The following is a 27,101-nucleotide window of genomic DNA, read 5'->3' as shown; positions in this document are numbered from 1 at the left end:
GGATATTTACCAAAAACTTTTAACCAACGGCAGCACACTCGCCATTTATTTTTCGGCTTTTTTCATATGCATATGCCACAATATATGGCACTATGAGTGTGGCACACAGATGACGTCCGTGTAGCCTGTTAAATCATCATGAAATTTTTAAAACCTGCACACACTTCATTGGCCATGGCTGGCAGAGGTCTGGCAGGGATCTAGCAGAGGGTACACTGGGTGCTTTAAAATGCATGAAACTGTTCTCGACCATGGCAAACAAATGCTGCAACCTTAATGGTTCCACCTCCGCCACTCCAGGACACTCCTTTGGACTAAAGGCGTAAGTTATATGCACATTAATTTGCCCGGGCAGCAGCCAGGAGCATTTGTCTTGCCATACGTTAGTTGGGGGCCAGGACACCCTCGAACAGGAGTTGTTGCCAAAGTAAGGCTATTGCAGGGAAAGAAAAATATGGTTTCAAGTAATTTTAATTCGGAGTATTTTGGAGTCCATTTATTAGAAATATTTCCACAAAGAGGTGAGAGATATTTCCCCCTTTCTAAAATGTATTCTTAGTATTTTATATCAAGTAATACGCTTTCTGGTTCTCCCCAGACGAGAAGTTATTTTTAACTGACATTTTTCTGTGTGTGGAAATTGGCTGAAAATGGGAAATGGAAAATGGTGGGAGACATTTGCTAGGATCTCGCTGGTTGGCTAGCAGGACTGCTGGAGGGTCGTCCTTCGTCCTGTCGTCTGTCGTCTGGCAGTTGTCGGTTGTCCCCTGTCGCCATTACGCGCACGCACAATGGCGCTAATAAATTAAAAACGAAAGCTAATTTCTGTAATTGCGCACACAACGAGTCAACAGCCACACCAGCAAAAAGCAGAAAGGTTCCTTCTGCCTCCTGCCTCCTGTCCCCAGACTCCACCGTAATGACGGCAAAATTGTCATTGTCAATTGGGGTTAGAAGATTCTGGTACTTAAGACTCTGAGATTTACGCACTATTGCCGTTGTGCTCCATTTGACATGAAGCATTTTTCACCACCACTCCCCTGGCTGCCTCATTGTGACAGTGATTTTTCCAGTAATTAAATTGTATTATAAGGCAATGGCTTTTGTAGAGTTTTCCCCTCCAAGTTGTAAGTAACTTACATGTAATTAGCTGCATATTTTATGAAAATGTAGCAGTTGGCTTTCAAAATGAAAGTAGAGTCGTTAACAAACTTTATTCAAAACATAAAAAAAAAATAAATGTAAGTTAAAGTTGCATTAAAACCTTTCTACGTTTGCCTTGTCAAAGTTTAAATATTTTTCGGAAAAGAGCTTCAAAGCCAGGAATGCCATCTTTGTGGCAACTTTAGATTTTTCACTTTTATTCAAGAAACCAGATATAAAGAAAAAATACAAAATAAAAGTCAAATTTCCATATTTCCTTGCATAAATATTTGAATAAACTAAGATACAAACAATTTTATTGTGTTATTAGGAAAATCCGAAACATTTATTGCAACTTTCGGAGACAAAAGGAAAGTGAAAAATAAAAGGCAACCTGAGAGAGACTTGCCACTGGCTAATCCTCAATGTGTTTTTCCCATTTAAATCCAATTTGGCTTTGTTTTCGGCCGGAAATAAATTGTATTTGTTTGCCATTAAGCGGGCATAGTCCTTTATGTGATTTGACATCTGTTAAAATGCATTTGAATCCATTTATTCGGCTTGCCAAACTTTTGTGTGCGGCAACAATTGAATTTAAAGTTGATCCCGCACTGAGTTATGTGCAATCCGACCTAATTCCCTGAATTCATTCGATTAGCATCCAGACAATAGTACGCATTTGGCTGCATTTAAGGCCAATCAGGGGTAATTTGCCCACGGGCCCAAGGACTCTTAGGGAAGGCATCCCATTATCCAGGCAAACGTCTAGCAAACGGCGAACAGCTGTCAGACGCCATAACAGGAGCAATTTGCAGCACGTGTAATCGCCGCTTAATCAAGATGCATGGCCGGATCGTGGAGCGTGGAGCTAATTGCAAGGATAACACGGCAAACACAAGGACTCGCCCAGCTCTGTAGCTGAGTTATGAAGTTGTAATTGAATACACTAATTATTTACAATTGTAATGCTGGCAGGAAAACCAGGACTGCACAAGTCACTGGTATTTATGGGTTTCGAATACGAATTACAAGTATTTTGGGGCCACTAGTGCAGAAAAGGAAATTGTAGCCACAGAACTGGTCAAGAATTTAGTGCAGCCCACTGGCACTTGCACAGTAAACAAAATTGTATTATATCAGAGGAAAGTACAGCTTATCTTTGAAGTGATTTACCAAGATTTTCCCCAGCCCCTCGCCGCCTCGTAAAATTCGCTCTATCTAAATGCTAAAAATTAAGCATATAAATCTGCTCATTTCACGCTGTTTTGAGGCTCGAGGCAGCTCGTTAACTGTATACCTCCTGCCCCAGACCCCTTGTTGCACAACCGCAAAGAGGCAAATCCAAAAACCGTGGCAAGCCAGAACGGACCAGTTATCCTGGAGACCAACGACCGAAGACCGAGGACCAGCGACCGGAGCCCGGAGGCAAGTTGTAAATATATAGTACAAAGTAGTAGACCTAGGCATCGCCAAAGAGAACTAATATTCATTAAATATTTGAGCAGCGGCGGGTAGCTGACTGGCATTTCACGTTTGAGTGCTTCCAGAAAATTTATTTGCAACATTAATATCAGCAAATTGCAGAACAGTTTGTATACAATATTTAGTTGATATACAGTCGTCCCAGGCTTTCCTTCTCTGGCCAGCCCACCGCAACCAAAAATATGCAATTGCAAATGCATTAAATTAAGTTGTGAAATATGCGAATCCCGTTCGCAAGTATTTCAATTCGGGGCATATCCTGAGGCGGATACGGATGCAGATGCAGTTGCGGATGGGGATGCGGATGCGGCGATGATTTTAGAGTTACCTGCGGAATGTGCATTTTCCATGAATGCACTCTGTGGGATTACATAGAAAAGTACCGACCGGAAGCTAGGGGGACACACCGCCAAAAAACTAGGAGTGTGTTTCGATTTGTCTATAATTTCAATGAAATCGTACAGCCTCCAATGTCCAATAAAAAAATATTGTACAGTGTAACTTAACAAATCCGTAGGCGTTTCATATTTGGATTTTCCTGCCTGATGCGACCTCGGCGGCAACAATTTGATTTGAATGCGTAATCGAAACGTATTGTGAGGACTCGCAGATGATATGCAAACCGCACAAAATACCTGCAGAAATCGGGATACGGAAATCGGGAAAATTGCTGACAACGCGCACGACTGATGCGGCCTGGTGTGGCATGGCAAGGTGTGGCATAGCGCGGCGAGGCAAATATTTTTGCCGCGATTTGCGAACGTGCAAGAATAATCGTTTGAAATTCAATTGATGACATGATTTGGCAGGCGGGAACAGGTGATGGCAATAGAGGCGTGGCTCTGGAAAACGTTTTTCATCAATCTTAGTGGAAATTGCAATTTTTGTGGCATCTCATCCTATTGCATCGCATCGCCTGTTCGAGTGTGAATGCATAAGTGAGTATATGGTGCGTCGTTGGAGAAAAATACGAAGAGGAAAAAAATACCCGGACAAAAACAAGATGCATCAGCAACAGTAAAAGGATACGAGCTCTGGTCGTCATTGGGTCTTCTTGTTCGTTTGAAAAACAAAAACAGGTTGCCGCAAAAGTTTTCCATCGTCATTGTATTTTAGAGTCATCGACCATCTTTGGCCAGTTGCAGCACATATGGTGGAGAATTTTAAATGCTTTCGAAAGGTGGGAAGGACAAAAAGAAAAGAGTCGAATGTGGGATTATGTGTACTCTAGAAATATAATAAAAACTTGTTCAAAAATAGATACTTGTTTGACATGACAGTTGCATACTTAAACCCAAATTATTCAATATAAATTTTTACTAAATCCACTTCAATCGTAAATGGCAACCTCTCTATAAATCCTCTATCCATCATAACCAGACTACCCTGCATTGAGATACAAAAAAAAGTATAGCCACTGGCACTAAAAAAAGAAGAAGAAAAATAATGGCAGAGGAGAATTCTCAAAAAATCGACATTCAAAAATGAAGCGGAACGTGAGACGACTGCCTGGGACCATCAAAATCGCCACCTGTACGTATACGTAACGTATGTGTGCCTGGCTGCCTGGGTACCTGGGTGCGTGTGTGCATGAATTGCAATTGTTGTTGTTGAAAGCATTTGCATGTCACTCGTTTGCATTGTGCGCACCTGTATTGGCGTTGTCAACGCGCTCGCGAACCTCCTGCACCCGCCCCGCTCCCGATCCCACTCAGTCCCTAGCATATATATCCCTCGATATCCACCTTTTAACAATTTCAACTGGCACATATTTAATGGTGGCTTTCTATATGCATGTGGATGGGAGCAAAAAAAAATAGGAAAGCCGGAGACGCAGGACATCCAGAGCGACCATTGTTGTGGCCCAAAAGACGATGTGGAAATGAATTGCCCATGTTCGGGGAGGATGGGGGAAAGAGGGCAGCGCAACATATTGCGTATACGCCAGGGGGTCCGAGTGGCAGCCATTAAAGCAAGCGATTGATCCGGGACTGAAGGCGGCTAACTGGCAAACCGGAAAACACGGCAACTGAAAACTTGTATATGGAAAAACTTAACCAACCAAAAAGCGAACAGATGTGCCATCCGCCTTTTCGAGCGGAAGGTAAACATAACAGCCTCCCCTCCGATCCGCTCTGCACCGCTCATCCTCGTCCTCATAATGCCATAAAATAAAGTTGCAAAGTTCAAGTTGCTGCAGCTCACAATTTGCACATTGCATACGATTTGCATGCCACATCATCCGAAAAAGGTGAAACCTCCTGCTGCTTCTCTACTGCTGCTTCTACCAGACCTGTTGGCAGAAAATCACAAGCATATTACGAAGCCAACGAACTGGGCCAAAAACAAAAGGCAACTCAACGCTTTTCGGCAAGTTTTAAATATGTAAATAAGCAACAAAAGTTGCCAGTTATGGCAGAGTGAACAACACACCGACTCAGAGTTGACTCGTCTTGACTCTCGTGCTTACCAAGCGTTAGACAAGTCAACTCAAACTTAACCAAAGGCTTTCAGTTCCTAAAATTAGGAAGAAAAATAGGGAAAAGTAGGAGAGAAAGAAATTAGTTTAATTTGGAAAGATGCTTGGTGAACTGAAGAGATGGGAAAGTGTGCTAATCAAGGCATGCTTGCTGCTGATTCCTTTTCGAGATTACATTTTCCTGAGCTGAATGACAAGTGAAATTAAATGACATTTTTAAAGCGAATAAACTAGAAAGCTCTGCAGAAAAATAATTCCTTTTAAGCTGAGCTGAAAATTAATAGGTTTGAATAGTTTATTTATTCCTAATTGCAGGAGTTAGACTTTTCAAATGAAAGATCCCCAAAGGCAAAGATTTCAGCTACTTTTAAATTTAAAACTTAAGTGGCTATCTAACCAAATTTTATGTAATCTTTGGCATATCAAATATATCATAATTGAACATATTTCAGATGCACGGAATGGCTAAACAATTTAATCCCAAGGTAGGCCATCTACCCTTCATCCTCTGACAATTATGAAATAAATGAAATTTTCGCAATCATTTCTCGAGCCTCTGTTTAAATTTACTTTTGCGAGAAGTTTCTAGTTGGAAAAGAATATCCAGCTGGGAGGTGGAAATTTCTGGCTGTCACAAAGCAAATGCAGCCATCGCGAGTTCAAATTAATTAAGAGCATGTCTGAGCCGCCTGCGACAGGACTCGTCATCGCCATGGCTCCGATTCTGCCAGCCAGGACTCTGTTTCATTTCCATTCCCGGCTCTTCATGTTTGCGCCTTGCTGGTTTCACGATTCGGTTTTTGCATTTGGTCCTCGCAAATCGCGAACGCACAAAGACAAAGCCTTCAACACATGTCGGATGTCAAAGCAAATTAGAAAGAACACTTTAGGCCCCCGGACCTGTCTAAGCTTAGCTGCCTCCCCTTCCCTTCCTGGGACTCGAAAATGTTCATCATCTAAGGGGGATACGACTTAGACGACTTTAAGAATGCACTTATAATTTTTTTAAATTTATTAAATTTTTCAATAAAAACTCTCATTCAAGTTTGGTCATTTATTTCTTCAATTTAATTTTCATAGATGTGTTTACCTATAAAGAACAAACCAAGTCATAAAATACATATTTTTTTGACCCCAAAAAATACGAAGGGGACCCCATAATCTTGTGAGACCCAGAGGACATTGGATTTATTCGACTTTAAAAATTTTGGCAGGACCATAAAAAACTGTCGCGTCGCACATAATTTTTCAGTAGTTTGGCTGTTTATTTCGATTCGGTTTGGGCTTCGGTTTCGGTTCGGCCGGGTATTGGACCCATCATTTGCGTGCTCTATCTGGGCGATCTTAAATGCAAATAAAGAGACCAAGCAAATTGTATTTATTTATCGCTTATTTTCTTGCCCTGTCCCAGAACACGAACCGAAAAAAGGGACAAATATTTGCCCAATGTCAGAGCGCCGCAAAGTATGCAAAACAGCTTTGACTAACACCTACACAGGACCTACCATTCTGTTAACACTATGACCGTTAGTGAGTGTGAGTGTGCGTGGGTGCACACACTTATACAAGGACATGTTTGTATGAGGGTCATGATGACAATTGTGCAGAAAGCATTTTACTGGCCGCAGTCGAGTCGAGTCGAGATGGCCAAACAAAGTGGAAAACCAAAAGAAAAATTGCTCAACAACATTGGACTACAATAAATGTTGTAGACAAATCCAAATCTTATCAACTACACTGGCAGTTTGTTGTTCTTTTTGTCCAGAAGCGGTCCCTTTTTCTTTTTAATTCCCATCCATGGTCGGCCCAGGTTGCAAAGGGATATCTGGCTGAGCTTTGGTTTCATTTCGCATTCAGTTTGGTTTTGGTGCTCGATAGGAAAATACCAGGGTATCAGCCATTATAATCCTTGTCTGAGCCGGGACTTTCGTTAGTTCGTCTATTATGCATGTCGAAACAAAAGCAAAGGCCTCTTCTTTGCACCGGACATGCATGCATCACAACTGCCTCTTAGTCAGTCACTCACTCAAAAAACACTCTAAGAAAATGCATCACTATTCGGTTAAAACCAAGAACAAGCCTAGCTTTTTTAGTAGGGAACTTTTAAATAATTGTTTTCAGTGCACCTCACTCATTCACTCACTCATTCATTTGCACATTTATATGTCCTGTATGTGAGGAATTTTCATAGAATTGCGTTTTCTTTCTTTCGTTTGCCTTGGTCCCGCTTTTGGGATATTTACGCTCCATTGTTTGTCGCTCAGGCGGAAGCATAAAATTGTTTGCTAGATAAGAGAGCGAGATAGTTGGAGGACGAGGAAACGAGACAGAGACATCATCGACTAAAATGCTTTTCCCTTCTCCTCCTTCTCGTCCTTAGAACACCAAGCCCTTGGTCCTTCTGCCAACTTTTTGCAATGTTGAATATTGTATTATCCTTGCTTGGAAACTTATTTTTATTGTGCCTCCGAGGATGACTGTGCTGGATAATCACGTTCGAATTGTTGCACAATTCGTGCACAAGGGCGAAAGTTCCTGTCCAGCTAATCGGACTACGATTGCCTTGAGCAGGTGAACCGATCACCGCAGGACCTAAATCGTTTGGGAAAACTTTAAACTTGTTGTTCATCCTGGAATTTTGCTTTATATATCTACTCTTGGTTTTTTTTTTGAACATTTTTTTGGCTGTTCTTGTAACTGTCAGTGGTCTCTGACGCCGTCGCGTCTGGTAGTGCGGCACTTTCAAATTTATGGTTCATTGAATCCACATGAAAAACAGCCAGACAGCAGCTAAATGGAAAAACCAAAAATAAGAATTGAATTTATTCCAGCGTGCTAGACAACAACAGAGGCATCAGAACTGCTGCGAATAGCAAGTGGCATTCGGGGAATTTCTCAACTTATTTTCAGTTTCAAATGACTCAAAATGCCGGGAAAAAATATATAGTATATGTAAGAAAAATAAGAAATAATATCAAAAGCAACAATCAGCAGCAACGACTGCAAGCTAGCATAAATATTTCCACAGCCACTCAGTTGCAATTGCAACTGGAAACCTCATCGTCGTCCTCTCGACAAAACGAGTCCTAGGAAAAATCATTAAGGTAAAGAAAATAAATTCTCAAAAGAAACTGATGCTAAAGAGGGAAACGTATCAGAATACTAACTGTAAGTAAATGATAAATCAAGCTCAATTTGTCAGAAAATGAGATTAAATGAAGGTTAAAGACATTTAAGATCAGCTTTATAAAATTAAAAATTTTTGGTAATGTTCAGATTTTGTTCAGAAAGCTCCTACCTGCTTTAAAAATGTGAATTATATTCAAAAGCAAACAAGTTTTGGTCATAATTTTAAGCGGTGGAACTTTTTCTTGGCCAAGATGCATTTTCCATCGTCTGCCATTAGTGAGAATGCATTGTCTGCGAGTGTTGGCCAAAAAAAGTAAAAAAATAAACGGCTAGGAGGGCAAAGGACTTTTTGGTTCAAAGGACCCTGCCGCCTGCCGCCACTGTCGACTCAGTTCATTTCACACTGTTGACTTCTGTGACTTCTGTTGACTTGGCAGCGATTTTTCCGGCACACTGTGAGGCACTGTCGGAAAATTGTTACCCCGTCCGAGATGTTTTGCTATCAATTTGAAAGGACATTCGCCATAAATAACTCAAACGAAGCAGCAACGCTGATTCCGGCTCAAAGTCCAGTTGTAGCCGCTCTAAAGGTTTTCATTTCGGGAAATTCTATTTGTGCCGCTGCGAGCTCGTTACTTATTTATTTTCCTTCTGGAAGTTGGCATTCCCGTTTTCTAAATTTCCACTTTCTTTAAGCCGTGCCCCAGGACACGACTTTTTCCTTTCCCGTTAGCCTGCAGGTGCTGCAGACCAATTACCATTACAATCAACAGAACGAAAGAAATTTCATTATATTCGCAATTTTGTGTCTTTTTCTGTCGAATCCAAGGCCAGGAGTCAGCCAAACAAAAACAATAAACTTTTTTTTGAGGTCCTCCACAGTGTCTATTTTCATTAAATGGAAAGAAAGCTGAAATCGGGATATATACGAAGCCGGGCTGCTAATTTAATTCCAGAATATAATTCCAGGTGGAGAAACTCAATTGAAAACGCTGCGGGCACCAAAAAGATAGATTATATTTTCACTCCATGAGTATACTTACATTTTTTTGTTTTTTGTGACAATTTTATTTCGACTGAGACCTGGTGGGTTGAAAGAAGCCCAAGGCGTTTTTTGTTTTGCCAAAAAGCTGTGGCACGTTCGATTTAAATGCCAAGCTCAGGGCTAGATACAAAAAAAACGGTCGAAGAATCATAATGAATTCAATTCAAAATAGAATTTGCAACGAGTACCTTTTGCTAAAGAATTTCTCTCTATTTTTCTCCGGAATCGTGCGTAACTTTTCTGCTTTATTGCCAGAAGTTTTAGACTCTGGGGCAAGTTTATCAAGTGCCCAGCAACGGAAACAACAACAACAAAAACACACAACAGCACTCGACATCAAAATTAATAAAGCGAAACTTTATTTGCAACTGCAAATTAAGTAACTAACTCGGCCAAAGCATTATGGCCAAATTACTTTTTATGAGTTCATTTCCTTTTCAATACGAAAATCCGCCACAAAAACGTCGAAATCCAGGCGAAACCGAAAAGTCCGTGGGATATTGGAAATAAGAGAGAATGAGCCAGCAGTCGGCCCAACAGCACACAAAAAAAAATATATAGATGAAGAAAAAATGGCAAAAAATGTTTGCCATTTTCTCGCAAATAAAAAGCCACTCACTTCAATGAATCGACAAAACTTGAGCCAAAGCGGCCAACACAACTCAGCAAATGTTGGCTGAATGGATGATGGCTATATACAGTGGTATGCTTCTGGACATAAAGTCTAGAAATGAAAACTAATAATATAGCATTAACAGATTATTTATTTGTACGAAAATCATTTGAAAGTTTTTGAATGATAAATAATAAACAAGTTTTTACCTTTCTGGGTTTCTGATGGGTTTTTAATAAAATGGAAACAATTGTGAGCTTTTGATCGTACTATCTTTATGTACTTTGGAACTAAATTTAATAACTAAAGTTGGATGTTCTTTTTAATAATAAAATCAAATTATGTGTTTTATTGTTTACAATTATTCAATTTTTTTTTTTAACCATTTAAGCCTCTCTATTAGAGACACTGTTCAGCGGTGCTGGCTTATTGCGTGGCACAATGGTCAGCAAAATGCGGTCTCCCGGCTGTCAAGTACCTGATGATGTTTAGCTAAGCGTCCGGCGTACGTTACGTTGAGTGGTTGCCTTAGCCGTAGCCATGCACCCGTACTGGCACCCGTAATCTCACCCGTAGCCAGACCCCTACTCTTACCCTTAGCTCTCTGGGCCCGGGCCCTGGACCCGCCAATGATGAAATTACAACATTAGCAAACTAATCGCAGCCACTTTAGATGCCAGTAACGTTTTCAGGGCTTTTCAGGGACGAAGCAGAAGAAGGTGCTTCGTCAGGTGGGCAGTGGCCACCGGTCAGTGGGCAGTGGTCGGTGAGTGGGTGTATCCTTGTGGGCGTGGCGGCAATATAAATGTCCGCCCCAGCAGCGAAAGCAGGGCGAATGAAAAACAAACAACAACAAAGTTGGGAATCGTGTTTCAGCTTTTTTTCGACTCGTTCCGTTTCGTTTCGTTCCGTTGGAAAATAAAGCAATTTCAAGAGCTCTGGCCAGCATCGAATGAAATTAAATAAAATGAAATTCATCAATAAATGGCGTGAGTATATGGCCAGAACGGTGGCTGGCTAGGTAAGCCATAAATAGGCCATGACTCAGTGGGCCACATCATTGAATGTTTTTAGTTGCGGAAATTGTTTGTATTGCAGCGGAAATTCCTTATTTAATAGGTCTAAATGAGTGCCAGCTCCATCTCCCCAAACCGCCAAGCCTGGCCATCGAAAGTTCAATGAATAAATTCTCAATTGTTGCCTGGATGCTCCTTTTGAAGGGAATTCCTGTGAATCCTCTGTCGAGGAATCTGCACAAGTGGTGCGCGTGTGCCGGCGTGTAAAGTGCTCTCCAGGGACAGGTCCTGGCCGAAGGAAGTCCTGGCGGTGCCTGCCTCACGTAGCTTCCACCTCCCCAAAGAAATTCTCGAAGAAATGCGAGCATGTGTAATCACTGCTCATCAAGTTTACACTGGGGAAAAACACGTACATCAATCTATGTTTTTATTAAGGGAATTGATTAGGCTTTTATGCTTTATTTTTAGAACACTCCTGGGAGTCAGTGTCCTTCTACGGATGATTAAGTTTTTTGTAGATAAAGTTAGTGCTTTTCAAGATGTCTTGTCTTAAAACTAACTACATTTTCGATTCTAGATTAGTATTTAAGCAAAGAAAAACAACCTTATCAGTAACTATAAAGTTTACACTTTTTCAAGTACGTTATCGAACAAATTGATTTGGGATTTTATATGCTTTTTACGTCTCTCGACAGATGTAACATGAAGCATCTTTGTTTTTATGTGGCCCAACCTTTTCGGTGTCTGGTTTTTTAAGGACACTAACTGGGCGATCAACAGGACCCGGCCGTTATGTTTAATTGCTGCTCACCGTAAAGTTTGCTCTATAAACATTTTAACTAGGCCTATAAACAGACTAATAGACGCCATCAAGTCGTTTGCATGATTTATGCTTGCCGTTCGTTGTTGGGCCCTTCGTGACGTTAACAATCTATATACGGGACATACAGGATATATAAAAAGGTTGTAAAAAGCCCAGGACAGACATGCGGGGACATAAACTGCTGCAGTAATTTTCGCATTGTTCCAACTCCAACTCGCTCCCCAAATGGGGCTCAATCAATACCCGAAATGAGAGCAACAAGGGCCTTAGGAATGGCAATGCAATATAAATATTTGACGTGCGAGACCGCCTGCCCCCAAAATGTGGAAAACGCAGGCGATGGCGATGGCAATGGCGAAGGCGAATGCGAGTGAGTTGTTTAGAAGGCGACATAACAATTGCAGATTTGGTGAAATTGCTTTTACTTGGCGCCACATAGACACATTCACCAACCACCACCCACTTAGTCCTCCTCGAAATGCGTATGTTCTCGTCAACGTGTTGTAATCAAATGGAACTTGACGTTGGAATTGCGCAAATTGCGCTTTTATGTAGGCTGTCGATTTGTTCACTCTCCCTTCTATTCTATTACAACCTCACACACACCCACACAACCAGAGCCAGGACCTCTTTCATTTCCTTTTGGTAAGCCCTACAGTAGTCCCTTTTTTTGAGCTAAATGTGTTTAAGTACTTCCTTAAAAAGGAGTTTGTGTTTTTAAATGGATTTTAATCTTGCAATAAGAGGCTTAAAGTTTTATTTAATTTATTGGATTAAGAGTAATTTAATCAAGATAATATTTATTTAATAAATTTATTAAGCAATAGGCTTCTTACTTTTCTTTCTCAAGGCTTTTAAAAACTACTTTCGGCTAAAACTAAATGTGTTTCTGCCTGTTATACTTCAAGGATCTCTACTGTAACTGCCTCCTTCCAAACTTGAGCAACACATCTGTCAAATGGTTATTCGGTCTTTGTTCTAGGCTATCCCCTGCCTGGCAGGTCCTTTGCCTCCTTGGCCTCCTCCTCTCTGGAAAATTAGCGCCCAGCCTTTCAAATTGAAAACGTGAACCATGCGGTTCATTGGTAATTCATTTATGCGCACATTTGCCAATGCTGCTCCTGGTTCTGGTCGTCCTGGTACTCCTGGTCCTTTTGGTCCTTTTCCTGCCCTCCTCCTTTGTTTCCCACATCTCCGCATTCTGTCTGTCAGTCCGTCGTCTGTCAGAATGCTTGAAATTGTGGAATGGTTTGATATTCAAACTGAGAGAATATTTTAAGAGATTTTATTTTTTAAATAATTTATAAATAAATAAATTATCAAACAAATTTTTCGTAATTTTTTTATTTAACAAAAATTTTAGTATAGTTTCAATAACTTTTCTCGAATGTGTATCCTTTTTCTGAGTGTCTTTGGTTGGGCGCTGGTCGTAGACCTCTAAGCTCCTGGCTCCTCGCTCCTTTTTGGAGCTGCAGGTGTTTCGCATAAGAAATGGGCTGCCAGGACCGTCGATAGCAGGCCCTGGCATTAGGTGTAATTTATACTTTTCGCCAGTCGCCACCACGCACGACTTGACGTCATGATAATGTATCGAATTCATTTTCCAGTTACTTTGCTCGCCAGTGTCTGGGGTTGGGACTCAGTCTCCGGACTCCTTCTTGGCTGCGTTTTGTTTGGCAAACATCACAAAACGCTTTCGACACATTTCCCATTCATACTCAATTACCTACGTGGCCCTTCTCACCAGCACCGCACTCTCGAATCCCGACCAGGTGCACGTGGCCAATATTTTTCTGGCAAAGCCTTGCAGATTCCCAACCTTATTTTCTTTTTCACTTTTTTCCCAGCCAACTCTTGCTGGGAGTTTCCACTTTGTGTTTGAGTTTTACTGGCCAGGCCAACAACGTTCAATGACTTGGCCCGTGCCAGTGCCAGTGCCGATGCCGATGCAGGAGCCGGAAAGTTTGTTGCAAATATTTGACCAGCGGCCAGACCCCGGCCAGTCCTGGCCAGTGCAATTATTTATTTGATTTCGTTTTGCGTTAGGCAAACACTGGCCAAAAGTTTGCCCATCTTCTCCTCAAAAAGAAAGGCAAATATACGAGTACGAGTATGGGCCGTATGCAATTTCTATGCAGACGAGTGTGTTCTGGCCAACTTAAAAATATTCATATTAAAACATGAAAGCCAATTACTTTTATGAAGTGCCCCGTCCCGTAAATTCTACTTTGTATAATTTACAACGCCAAAGCATGGAACTGAAAATCGAAATTGCAATCGAGCCGAAAACGCTAACTGAATGGCCCACTGGGCCCTGGTCAAATGAAAATAAACAATATTTAGTGTTCGGCCTTTTCCGCTAAATCAATCATAATCAATATTTAAATTGGTAAAATAGAGGAGAGGTAAAAAAAAACCAAACACCAAGCGACTAGAAATAATTTATTAGCGCACAGAGAAGCCCACAAATTTCCGCATCTAGCAGGTACATGGGAATGCACTTAGAAGAATCGGGGCGTTTGATTGATGGATTGACTGATTGATTGACTGGGGGCAAGACTATGTGGCTAATTCATCCACTTTCCCAAAGACTTCAATATACACTCGCACTGTCGAAATTTTTAAATTCTTCAAACATATTGGCGTAATTCAATTGAAAATGTTGCGCCTGTCGGACGCAGAAGTCAGAGGCAAATGTCAAGCGAAAAATCGCTAAAAAATAGCCGACATTTGTTTTGAATTGGCATTCCAATGACTGGGGGAATCGTCAATGTTTATTCGGTTGCACTTTAATTATTTTTACGCCCACCTGGATGGCTGACTGGCTGGCTGGGGGCTGGGCGACTTGGTGGATGTGGCACGCCCTAAGCGGAAATTGCATAGTGTCGGTATCGGTGTCGCCCCACACCCGACACGCCTTTTTGTTTTATTTTAATTGAATTTTGAAATATGTCCACGCCCAGGACTTGTTTTTTTGTGCTTTTCCGTTTGCTCGTCTCTCGCTGTGTTTTCCTGCTTTCCTGTTTCAGTTCAGCTGCACCGAAAATGCAATTAATTCGAGCACTTTTTGAATTGTTCCAATGACCCTTCTCCTCGGCAGTTATTTGTTGCCATTGCTGCAATAAATTCTCTACGCTTCAAAAATAAATCAAATGCATTAAGGGCTGTGCTTTCCTACTCTTTTTTCCTACGTCCCCCTACATCCTTTGATAAATGTTAATTAAATCAGTTTTTTCACTGCTATATTGAATACCAGATACGGAATATATGCATTGCATTAATCTCGCACTGACACTAGTGTTCTCGCCTTTATTTTCCACACAGCTTGGACCACGTGCCGTATACTTAATTTTTTCGATTTACACAATATTGTACACTTTTGAGACCTTAGGTTTCCTAATTGATTAAGTCTTCTCTATATAAGAGACAACTTGTTGCTAAAACCTTAAACTATTTCCCTCTTTCAGAATTCTTATTGCCAGAGGTACATTTTCGTTTTTATTTATTTTCTGGCACTTTTATTGTTGAGATGAGCAAAGCATAAAGTTTTAGGTTTTTAGTTTTGGCCAGAAGAGCCTGCCAGGCATATACGCAATATTATTACATTTAATTGAATATACTGAGGCCACAACTTTGCGCCGAGTTGGCAAAACTAATTGTTAATTGAAACAAAATCCAGGGAACGGACAATTAGGGACCAGAAAGGAAAGGAATTGCCGCCAAACAAATGCCAACAATTAACTCAGACAACAATACAAGGCGGAACCCCGAGGCCCTGGTCTGCTTTGGTATGAGTTTTGGGTTTTAAGTTGGGTTGGGTTGGGTACTTACCGCTCATCACAATCACGACGAGGACGAGGACGCTGATGCTGATGCTGTGAGCCATGTGGAGTGCCATGGCTGCCCGGCTTCGGCTCGGGCTCCGGCTCCTTGCCCGGGAAATGGAAAACGATGACGGCGACAGGAACAAGAAGCGGAAATGCAGTAAGCCTGCTCCGGTCGAGGGCGTTGCAGCTCTTCTGGTTTCTGGCCCTCTGATTTCTGTTTTCTGCTTTTTTGTTTTTGTTTCTGCTTTTGCTTTTTGCTGTGGTTTCTGGTTGTGCCTCTGCTTTTGCGTTTATGCTGGCAGCAATAACCAAGTTAGCAGCATCATCATCAACATGGACGGCAGCAGCTGCAGCGGCAGCAGCAACGTCATTATCGGGCCTCCCGGCTCTCTATTAACTTGGCCAATTGCCAGGACAGTGGCCCAGTCGCTGATGCAGACAAAAGGAACTTATTCGCTTGCCGTTTGGCTTTCCCGTAGACAAAATGCGGCCTGAAAAGGAGAAAAGTGGAGAGTATTACGATCTGTTAGTGGACTGACGCGAAAGTTATTGCAACTGACAAAGCTGCCCCAAAATGGTTGCTGCCATAAAAGGATGGATGGCTGAAGCTGGCCCCGAAACTGAAAAGCACTCATCGACAGACTCCTGAGCTGGCTCTGGAGCTTCTTCCTCCATCTGCCTCCTGCCACTGGCAGGGTGCAACACAAAAATCAAAAACTACAACGGAAATGAACAAAACGATAATGGGGCATGCCGCCTGCATAATAATAGTTCGAGTGCAACGGGTGAAAAACACTGGAAAAGAAAAGCTGAAAGCAGATTTTATAAAGCTTCTAACTGAAAATATAATTTAGAATTTTAAGTTAAATTTACTCTACTTTGATATCTCTATATTAAATTTCTAGGCCCTTTGAAATCCACTCAAGCTTCATCATCCACTGTACGACTTTCAACAATTTTGAATTCATTTTTCTCCTACTTCAAATTTTTGGCCAGGCCACGTGCACAATCTCTGGCAGCAACTGGGGAATTTAATTTGCTAAATATAATTTTTCACTTTTTTTGTTTTTATTGCCTCGTCGGCCCAGGCGAAGCTGGAAAAAGTTTAAACAGTAATTAAGTTAATTGCCTGTCTGCCGGGCAGCTTAGTTTTGCTTAGTTATATTTTGGATTTCGGGAGTTGGCTGGATCCAATATACTAATATAGTCTACCATCGCACTATAATTATTTGCTCCAAAAGCTCGGCCTGTCGAGATGATCGATTCATCGACATTAATGCCAAAATAATGGAAGGCAGGCGCATTTATTACGCATACGCCATGTGCACACGCCGTAATATGCGAGCGAAAATTTCGATTTTTTCGCATTTATGTAGTAAAAATTGTTCCGCCACTCCATGCTATTATTCGTGATAGGACGAGGTCGTCAGGCATGTGGCAGGGGCAAGGGGAATTCATAATTCTAATGCATGGATATTATGTGCCATAGTCTGCACATGCAAATTACCGCTACACCGAACAGCCATATACGTACGATGCTATATCATTCCGCCCACTTTTCAGAGTTACCAGTTCCCGGTTCCGTACTTATTGTTAGGAAACGGAAAGAAGGCAGCAAAGCAAAAAAAGCCATTTTTTGCTATTATTGTTAGCTATCGGTTGGATGTACAATGTACTATACATGTATGCGTGTTCGTCCTGCCAGACACACACACACAACACACACTCTCTCCTATATGCCAGACTTCAGACTTTGGAAAGCAATTTGCCACGCACTGTCAGTGAAGTTGAACGCAGTGGAACATTTCTAATTTTCAGCTACGAAAAATTTATACAATAAAAAGCGCTGCCCAAACATTGCCAGAAAAAAAATACAGAAAAATTACCAAAAAAAAAAGAAGGAACAATTCGTTGCCAAAAAATTTACATAAATACAATTCACACACAAGCAGGCATACGTATTCCGGCAGATGCGCAATGTAAATTGTATTGTACAAAGATTTGCTTTTACTTTGCTGGTTCCGTATCGCCGGCTGCAGTGAGAGTCCTTCTCTTCTGGCCTCGGACTGAATCAGTGGGAATGCCTAGCTACCAAGCACATAAAGGTACTCCTATTTGAATAAGCCCTAAGCCCAGAATTGTATTCTGAAATTATCTTAAATAAATATCAATGGTATTTGCATAATTCATAATTAACAGCCAGTTTAACCCCATTAATATGAAATGTTTTGCCAAGTATGGTTACATTTTGATCTCTGAATTGTTAACCATCTTAACCATCGTTTCAAAGGAGCCGAGTGCTTAATCCAATGGATTAGAATTCCCCAAAAATCGTGCTTCATTTTTCTTTGGGATATCCGGAATGGTGGGCTTGTAATTACTCCCAAGCAGGCAAAGCAAGAAAATGTATATAACATTATAAAGCAATTTGCAGTAAATCACCCAAAGCGACGCGCGTGTTTATAAATCACAAACAGCCCATGAGCCAGCCCCACCAAGCTTTCTGTTTTTATTCCATTTTTATACCCTGCAGAGGGTATTATAATTTTGTCCAAAAGTGTGCAACGCAGTGAAGGAGACATCTCCGACCCTATAAAGTATATATATTCTTGATCAGGATCACCTCCTGAGTTGATATGAGCATGTCCGTCTGTCCGTCTGTCCGTCTGTCCGTCTGTCCGTCTGTCTGTCTGTCTGTTTCTACGCGAACTAGTCTCTCAGTTTTAAAGCTATCGTCTTGAAACTTTGCACACACCCTTCTTTCCTTTGCACGCAGTATATAAGTCGGAGCGACCGGGATCGGCCGACTATATCCTATAGCTGCCATATAACTGATTGATCGGAAATGGTATAACTTTGGTGTTTTTAGAGTTACAGAGTTCAAATTTGACATGAGTGCTATTTTTGGCAAAACATTACGACATGCCAAATTTCATTAGGATCGGCCGACTATATCCTATAGCTTCCATGTAACTGAACGATCGGAAATGACCCAACTTTCGTTTTTTTGAAGATAGAAAGCTGAAATTTAATACAGATTCTATTTTTGGTCAGTTGATCTAACGTACCAAATTTCATAAGGATCGGCCGACTATATCCTAGCTGCCATATAACTGAACGATCGGAAATGACCCAACTTTCGTGTTTTTGAAGATAGAAAGCTGGAACTTGGTACAGGTTAAATTTTGATCCATCCTACCAAATTTCATAAGGATCGGCCAACTATATCCGATGTTTGCGATATATATCCGGTTTTAGCTGCAAGGGTATATAAACTTCGGCTCCGCCCGAAGTTAGCTTTCCTTTCTTGTTTTTGTTGCTTTCTGTGGTGATGTCCCGCTGGTAGAAAACCAAAATCAAAATGAATAATTAATATGTCGCGCCTGCCGCAGAAACCATCTTCCAACTTCCAAAAGAGGGAAGACTAAAACGAAAGCAATTCCAGAGCTTCCATGGCGAAGAAAACAAAACAAAGTCGCGCAGCAAAAACTCTGGCTCATATGAGTCCCTGCGGCGTCTAAGCCAAAGTCGAGACAGAAACTCGAGAAAAAAAACTCGTCCAACGAGATTGACAAATTTGGCATAGCAAATGAAATGCTTGACTCGGCTACGACTCCTAAATTTTTCATTTATGACAATGTTTACGTAATTCGACAGCCAAAACAAACCCCTCGCTCCTGCCATCCTAGCACGCAAATGAGCACTCATTTGTTGTCATTTTCCGGAAAAAAAGGAGGAGTCCCATCCTGTCTGGCTGGATGGTTTTCTAGCTGGAAGAGCCAGGAGACACCGTGTGGCTGTTACGGGCTGCAGCAATGGCTTTTAAACCGTTTTAAATGGCCGGCGATTTGTTTGAATGTTGCGACATAAAACTGCAATCTATGGCCCATTCCGGAGGCAAAGGTGCTGCCTAAATAGCTTCATCGACCGGCAGCAACAAGCCGATTCTGCATGAGTCCATTTACCAAAGTGTCCTGCTGAAAGGAAGAGCCTCAGGGTCGTTAAATAATCAAAGATCTTGTGCAAATTGTGACAAACAGCTTACGGATTAAGGCTAAAAGGGGAATTGCTAAGCAACATGGGGTATTAGCAAAGCAAATAAAAAGAATGTACGGCTACAAAATGAACTATAAATGACCCTATGTACTTGGCTTTGTCTATTCTTATATGGAATTTAGTTTGCTAAAGGAAAGTAAGGGCACTCTTCGCAGTAGCCAAGGTTATCCATCTAAAAAATGGGATATAATCATGGGGCTCATTTGAGACGAATCAGAGCTTAATTTGCATGCCGTTGGAATACAACTTTCATCCATCAGATAAAATGCTACTCGAACAATTTCCCACTCGACTGGCTCGTTATCCCTCGTCAAACTTTATGATAATTATGCAAATTAAGAGTGGCTCCTAATTGAAATCAACAACAATGGTGGAGAAGGCCATGACCTTGGCATGGTAAGTCATTAGTCAAACGATTGCAATTGACAAACAGTCGTCCGAGTCGGTGACCCCCAAAAGTGCTCCGAAAAAATATGAGAAAATTATTGTTTTGTTTGTGCAATTCGAGGGTTGGGGTGGAAGGGGGCTTGGCTTTCGCAGAGCCTTGCGCTTCACGGCATATTAAGCAAAATGAATAAATTACAATTGCAAATAGGCAATTTCCTACACTTCCTTCCTTTTGACATTTCACTGTGCAGCAAAGTGGGGCGTGGTCAGGCCAAGTTCTTATCGTTCTTGTTGTTATTTTTGGTATTTGCCTGGTTTTGTGGCGGCTGTCAACTTTTCGTGGCAGTGAGTTTTTGGCAACGCTGCTCGGTTTTGGTCTAAATAACGTCTAATTTGCAATTTTGTTTAATTGTTTGTGGCTTTGGATTTTGACATGATTCCCCAACAACTTCCTCCTCATCATCCGTTCGTCCGTCCGTCCATTTTGGCCATGGCGTGCGGCCGGATCGTAACTGATTGTTTGTGTTTTGTGTTATTTGAGGTTTTTAGTTTGGGTCAACATCAATGAATACAAACACGCACCACTAAATTCACAGACCTCACAGACCCCACGAAAATAACACAAAAGCCACTCGTCCCGACCCGGCTTTTTCCGCTCCAACTCATCCAACAGGCCTCGTGTCTTGGCCAAGTTGTAATAAAAAGAGTTTCTATTGCAGCCAGCCTTTTGACCAATTAAAGTCAGCCGAATAGATAGAGCTTCAAATGTTCTGGCTATTTTTAATTTAACAAACTTTTTGAATGAAAATTTCAATAAAAAAGTAATATCAATGCCAATATTGAGCTTCTGTGATAAATTAAATATCAATTTGATTTTAATTTAGTTTCTAAAGTGGCAATTATATTAGCTAAAGCCAATGTTACATATTTGATAATATTATACAAAAAATTCAATAACTTTAAAAACATCCAATCGTGAAGTAAACTCTTCTACCAAATGTCCTTTAAATACCATACACCCTTGACTATTGGCCAGCTATAAAGGGCACTCAAGCGGAGTTTGAATGTCATTGTCCTGGACTCGTCCTCGTTTGCCTCGTGCCTTCGCCAGGCTCCTACAAATTAGCTGTGCAAGTGCCTTGCACTTAGTTTCTGTCTGTGTACTTTCCCAAATTGGCTTTCACACGCCATTTGCATTTAATTGCAGAGATGCCAGGGACACGGACAGTACAAAAAATGGAAAAGTAAGGAGTTGAAATTGGCTAGGAGACTGCGACCCTGTGTTGGCCTTGTTAACAAGAGCATTTGCCTAAAACGCCGAAGCTTCATTTGGCAAATCAAATATTATTGTTAATGCCACGGCGACTATCAGCTTTAGGAAAGTTAGGTTTGCGAAACCTAAAGTTTAGGAGTGCGAGTGCGACTTTAATGCCAGCTGGAGGCACTTAAACCGCCATCCATCCTCATCGCCTTGAGCTTGGGGATGATGATGCTCATCCCGACATCCCGACATTCCGGATCCCGACTTCCCGAGTATTTATTGTCAATAAAGCCCTTGCAAAACAACACAAATGCGACACAGAAAATATTGTAAGTGTGCAGTGAATGCCATCTAAATGTCTATATGCGATACATTTTATATGTATTTTCTAGATTGAATTGGAAAGTCACCACTCGGCTGGCCCCCTCGGCTGAGGCATTCCCCAACCGCTTCACGTATTTCGATCCCACTTCAATTGAAAATTGTCTGCGTGGCAAAAGTGAAATGCTTGAGAGGAGCGCGTCACACAATCGTAGTATCGAATCGAATGGAATCGGTGGCGTCTCCACCGACCGACTTCTCCTTCTTCTGACTGCCTGCCCCCTTTTCGGATTCCCAAAGTCTATGCCGTTGCCATTGATGTTTTGCTGCGCACTCGAGTGTGTTTTCTTTAGTAATGGAATTTATTAATATTTCATTGTGTCCTCCCGTGAAGGAGCCCAGCGCCAAGCTCGGCTTTGGGTTTTGGTTGGGTTTTTGTGGCTGCCTTCAAGGAATGTCAACAATTGCCAGCACTTGGAATGCTTGAACCCCTCCACAGTTTTTACCAAAATATGAAGTAAGAAAAAAAAAGAAACTTTCCCTCATTGGTTAAGTACTTTTTGAGGTTTCCATTATGAAATCGCAAAGTTTTTGTCTACGGTTGAATATGCATTGGAGTGTTTTGGGTACACTTATGGCAAACTGTTATTCAAAAAGACTCATTTATGGGAAATGTGTGTTTCAGCCCCGAATTCAGACTGGTGTGCCCAAAAATTGTTCTATCTGCATAAGCACTTATTGCGCCTGATGGCCCAATTACGGCCCAGATATTTATCAATCTTAGAGTGCAATTTCTCATTTCGAGAGAGTGTGTGTGTTCACGGTTGATTTGCCTAATTGCTGCTGCCAAGGAATATTAATAACGCATTTTCCAAGTGACTGGCATCTGGGGGAAACAACTTGTTCTCGACTTTAACACTTCAATCTTCAGTCTTCAGTCCGGAATAGAAGTTCTACTCCAAAACTTGACAGGACTAGTAGTGTATTGTCAGTCTCAGTCTCTCTATACAATATATATATTTAAAATGCATAATTCAAGAAGATGCCTTGTGTATGTGCTGGCCAAGAAAAAGTTGAAAACTTTCCCATTTCTGGCCCTGGCCAGAGAGTTCTTGTTGACCAACAAAGCGCATAATGCAACTTTCCAATGGAGAGACGCCTCTGCTCCCATAATCATTTCAAATTCCACAACAAACAGCAAAAATCAAATTTGAAAACTCGTAAGAAATCTAACACCCAATGCACCCACGATTTGGCCCATTCTCTGGACGTTTTCTCGTCTCCTTACTGCCGTAAACTTTTCAGCCATGGCCAGAATGGAATACGAATTTTTGGCACACAACGCACACACAAGAAATGATGATATGAAATGGGGGAAATGTGAGGAAAAACTCTTGTGATTTCAGCAATCAGAGTTTTCGGAGGCCACCACCATCCACTCTCCACTCTCTAGTTCGCGAACAATATGAAAATAATAAAAACAGTTACATAAATCAAAAATGATAAGGGAAAAACAGTGCATAAAAGTTGAACACTGTGGGGGAAAAAAAGAAAAGTAGACTGCACCAGGGTGGTACTGGGCTGGAAGTAGTTTTTCTTGGCTTTTCCTTCTGGTTTAGCTCCTCCCTTTGCGGATTGCGATGCAAAACACAACATGGAAAATCGAAAGTTGAGCTCCTTCTGATATAAGAAGGAAATCGACTCGAACAACAGGAAGCGTCTGTCTTGGCCAAGTCTGTCGTCTATTTTTTTCCAATTTTTTTCCCCCTTTTTTCCCATTTTGAACTCAATCTCAGAATCTCTAGTCCCATCCTCCGGCAAAGGTGAAAAATGCGTGTCAATTTTTTTCCCATTTACTTTCCCAGACAACCAATCCCACCAAGAAAGAAAAACCATCTGCAATCACAAGAACTGAATTATTATTGCAGAAGCAAGGGGTAAGAAACTTAGTTTATATTTAACAAAAATATATACCATATATACCCTTTCAAGTGAAATTTAAGTGTATTTCATTTTCGTATTTATTTTTCGCCCATTATTTACAAATGGGCGTGGCTTGGCATTAACATATCAACGCCCACTTTGGCCATAACTCTCGCTTAAGACTGACAACCGATCGAAGAAGTGAAACTGCAATCGAGTCGAGGCTTATTTATATTGGACTGCAATGTGATGGTACGCCCTCAGGATACTTGGTCCTTGGCAGTGCTGGGCGGTTGGTGATTTGTTGTCCTGCCAGCCAGACTGTGCATACAAAATTACAGACGACGATGTCGACATCCGAGCTGTTGGCAGTTAATGTGAAAAATGTGTTGAAAATCGCATTCATGCATAGATTTTTGTTCGCACCCCGGGAACATTTTTCGCCCAAGCAGCTGATTTGTTGGCATATTGATTTAGTGGCACTCCCGCAAAGCCAAAAAGGAAACCAAAAGGAGGACTCCTACACAAATCAACTCGCTTGGCTAACTGGCTGGCTAACATGCTAGCTGGTTGACTTAAAGCCGACATAAAGCTGCTATGAAATGCAATTAAGTCAACGCCTCGGCCAGGTTGCGAGGACTTTGGCCAACAAACGATGACTTTGGGAGTGGCCTAGAGTGGCTAACCGTTGGCCAAATATTTGGCCAGACTCGCTGGGCCAGGCCGACTCTTAATGGACCACATTAGACACAAAATACGAGCACATTTGCGGCATACACAAAAAGGTAAACTAACTCTCACACGCTCGCATAAATGTGCAATTTATGGACAATAATTGCCAATAAGAGCCACACAGCTGTCGTCGAGACTCGGCCTGAAGTCATAAAATCCTCCTCCTCGTCGGCATACATTGAATGTCCTTCTCCGTCTGCTAGCTGGGATCCTGATTCTGACTCTGATTCTGTTTATGTGTGGATTTCGCATTCATTTGCATGGCGCTATATATTAGAGCCTTGCTCAATTTGCTCGAGAGTTAAATTGAAGCGGACTCTGAATTGATGTTATAACTCACAAGGAATTTGGTTTATCCGCCACTAACTCGAGTTGAGTCTGATATATGATGAAACATATCCACAAGCTCATACTTCGATTTCCAAAATGAAATCGAAATCTAAAATGGAGTATCTAGTTCGCGAAGTATCAATTAAATCTATAATAGGATGGAAATAGGAGTTTCTCGGAAGTCTAGTTATTTCACGTTTAGCCGTTTAGCCTCTCAAAATATCAAGTATCCTTTACTCATTATCAACAGGGATCTCTCTCGAGGGAAAACTTTATAATTTAAGTAGCATGTGAGGCCAATTAATCTTTCGCGCCAATCGCCTGCCCGCCCTTACGGGCTTAATTTAATTTTATTCGAGTTGGCCAGGAAAGGGAAAGCGGCTCGCAAGTTTAAATCAATCAAGAAGAGAAATTTTCAAATGGTTTATTTATGCATTCAACATTTGTATCTGTTCGCAGACCGCAGTCTGTAACCGCAGAAGATTCCTTTGGAATCGAGGATGCCATGTGTCCACGTATCCTTTTTGTGTAATGGCCCAAACGCGTCGTTTTTTGGCGAGGCTTTAATGGCAATTTAAAATGTCGGAAAGCCGCAAATTTCCGTTATTCATACAAAATTAAACGCAAATATACTGCAAAGAGCCTTTACCCAAGAGCTGTCAGGACACGCGGAAAAAGGTTCCTTGAGACTTTGAAAAAGAAAGATCAATTTTACTAAGAGTTTACAGTTGTTGGACTTTTATTTCATTAGTTACTCTATTTACTCTTTTAATCTTTTATGTGTTTGATGGACTATTTTTTTTCTTTCAGTGCCGGCAAACAATAGCCATCACTTTCACTGAGAATGAGTAAGTGCGAGTGAGTGCAAACGTGCCGCGAGGAAATTAATTTCCGACAGAAGTCACACAGAACGGCATCGAGACGGGAGTCCACGATAATTAACACACACTGGCACACACAGTGAGTGTAACACCCTCATATCCTGGCCGCACGTCTCGCGGGATGTTTGCCTTGAAGACGGCCACTCATGGCCAGGGAAAGGATGTCGCCGCAGGCCATCCACACCAGAAATTGTAACCGCTGACAAACGCCAAGCTAACGGCTTCCAAAGGACACCCAACCGCGGACAGTGGCCAACGGACAAGGGACTGTACAGAGAGAGAGAGATGCCTGTGGCCGTGGGCTAACTTGGGCGCAGCTGTCATCGGGCTGCGATAAATTTTGGAGGCCAATGCCGGGCGGCGACATAAATCAGCCCAAAGATTTATGGCGATTTGCGCAACTTGGCGTGCGCGATAAAGAGCCAAAGAATGCGTCCAAGGCGACCTGATCCGGATCCGGATCCAGGCATCCGGGGACGACTGTTGCTCTTCGCCTGCCATTGCCATTGCCAAGCTTTAGTTCATAATAAGTGAGTGCGGTTTCAAAGGAAATTCGGACCAAGAAGTACCTCTTATGAAAAGGATACAACACAATTCCTTTTGTAAGAAAATCTACCACTCCAAAGGCCTTTCATAAAATCCCAAGGTCTATCTAATTAATTAACATATCTGATGTCAGAGCTGGTAAATACCCCCTACTCAAGATTTTACAGGGTATGGGCTAGCTTAGTCGGACAGTTAATGGACAATGGAGACAAAAAGTTAACAAGGGACCAGCTATCTGCCGCCTCCACTTTCCATTTCCGCATTCTTTGTGATTATCACACTGGGACCTATTTCCCACAATATCTGGCAAATTGAAAAGGGTAAGAATGTCCACTCCACTTCACTTTATCCCACTTTCTCCGTGACATAAACCTATATATAGATAGACTGACACGGGCAGACGATAAGATATGGAAGATGTGAGAGATGTGGGTCAACGGATGACCCACACTGGGCTAGCTGGCTGCCTGCCCGCCTTGGACAAATTCATTAGGCGCCGGATATCGTAAAAGGCGGCCCCCAAAGCCTACCAAATGACTCAATTTACATTTCGAACATATTTTCATTAGCGCCCTGGAAGATATCGCCCCCACAACGCTGGACCGTCCATCTCATCTCATTTCATTCCATTTCTTTTCATTTGAAAAAGAAGCATCATATACTCGGGAAAAGGAAAATACAAATATTCTTAATATTCAGGGCCTCATGCCAATGGCATTTTCGTTCCAGTTTCGCGTTCGCCTTGGCGGCCAATATTAAAAATAAAGTCCATCACTTACAGTCGCTTTCTTATTTATGCGACCGCCCGTCGTCAGTCCCTCTTTCCGCTGATATTCCGTTGATATTCCGGCTTTGTAACCGCACTCCGGCTACGTCTACGGCTACGCCTCCGTCTCCGGCTCACTCGCTCCTCCACGGCCGGAATCATAAAAGTTAAGCGCCGGCCAGTGAGTGGCGAATGCTGTACAGTGAACACACAATAGGGACAGCCAGTCCGTCTGTCCGCAAGTCACCCGCTGGATGAGGAGCTCGAGATGAAAGTGAAAGTTAAGAGCCCTTTAAAAACTTTTTCTTTTTATGACTTATTGCGCTCTTGAAGGCGACGAC

The 27,101-nt window shown here is 41.8% G+C and overlaps 1 protein-coding gene across 3 annotated transcripts in view; it reads right to left on the bottom strand.

Annotated features, from left to right (window-relative positions):
- dpr6 (defective proboscis extension response 6) overlaps positions 1–26,807 on the bottom strand; it is a 74,802-nt gene extending 47,995 nt beyond the window's left edge. For 2 of the 3 annotated variants that reach the window (XM_043214124.2, XM_043214125.2), the window contains exons 1-2: positions 26,774–26,790; positions 15,562–16,048 (exon numbers count right to left, since the gene is read on the bottom strand). In XM_043214124.2, the coding sequence (XP_043070059.1) occupies positions 15,562–15,628 (67 nt within the window). In that variant the 5' untranslated portion in view covers positions 15,629–16,048; positions 26,774–26,790. Of the gene's footprint in view, positions 1–15,561; positions 16,049–26,773 lie in introns of all 3 variants that reach the window. The other variant, XM_043214126.2, reaches the window with a different exon arrangement.
- Between the last annotated feature and the right edge of the window lie 294 nt (positions 26,808–27,101).

Source organism: Drosophila bipectinata, chromosome 3L (assembly GCF_030179905.1).
Source record: "Drosophila bipectinata strain 14024-0381.07 chromosome 3L, DbipHiC1v2, whole genome shotgun sequence".
Classification (NCBI taxonomy): Eukaryota; Metazoa; Arthropoda; class Insecta; order Diptera; family Drosophilidae; genus Drosophila; species Drosophila bipectinata.
The sequence above is the reverse complement of the archived record's forward strand: the minus strand, read 5'-3'. Positions and strand labels throughout refer to the sequence as shown.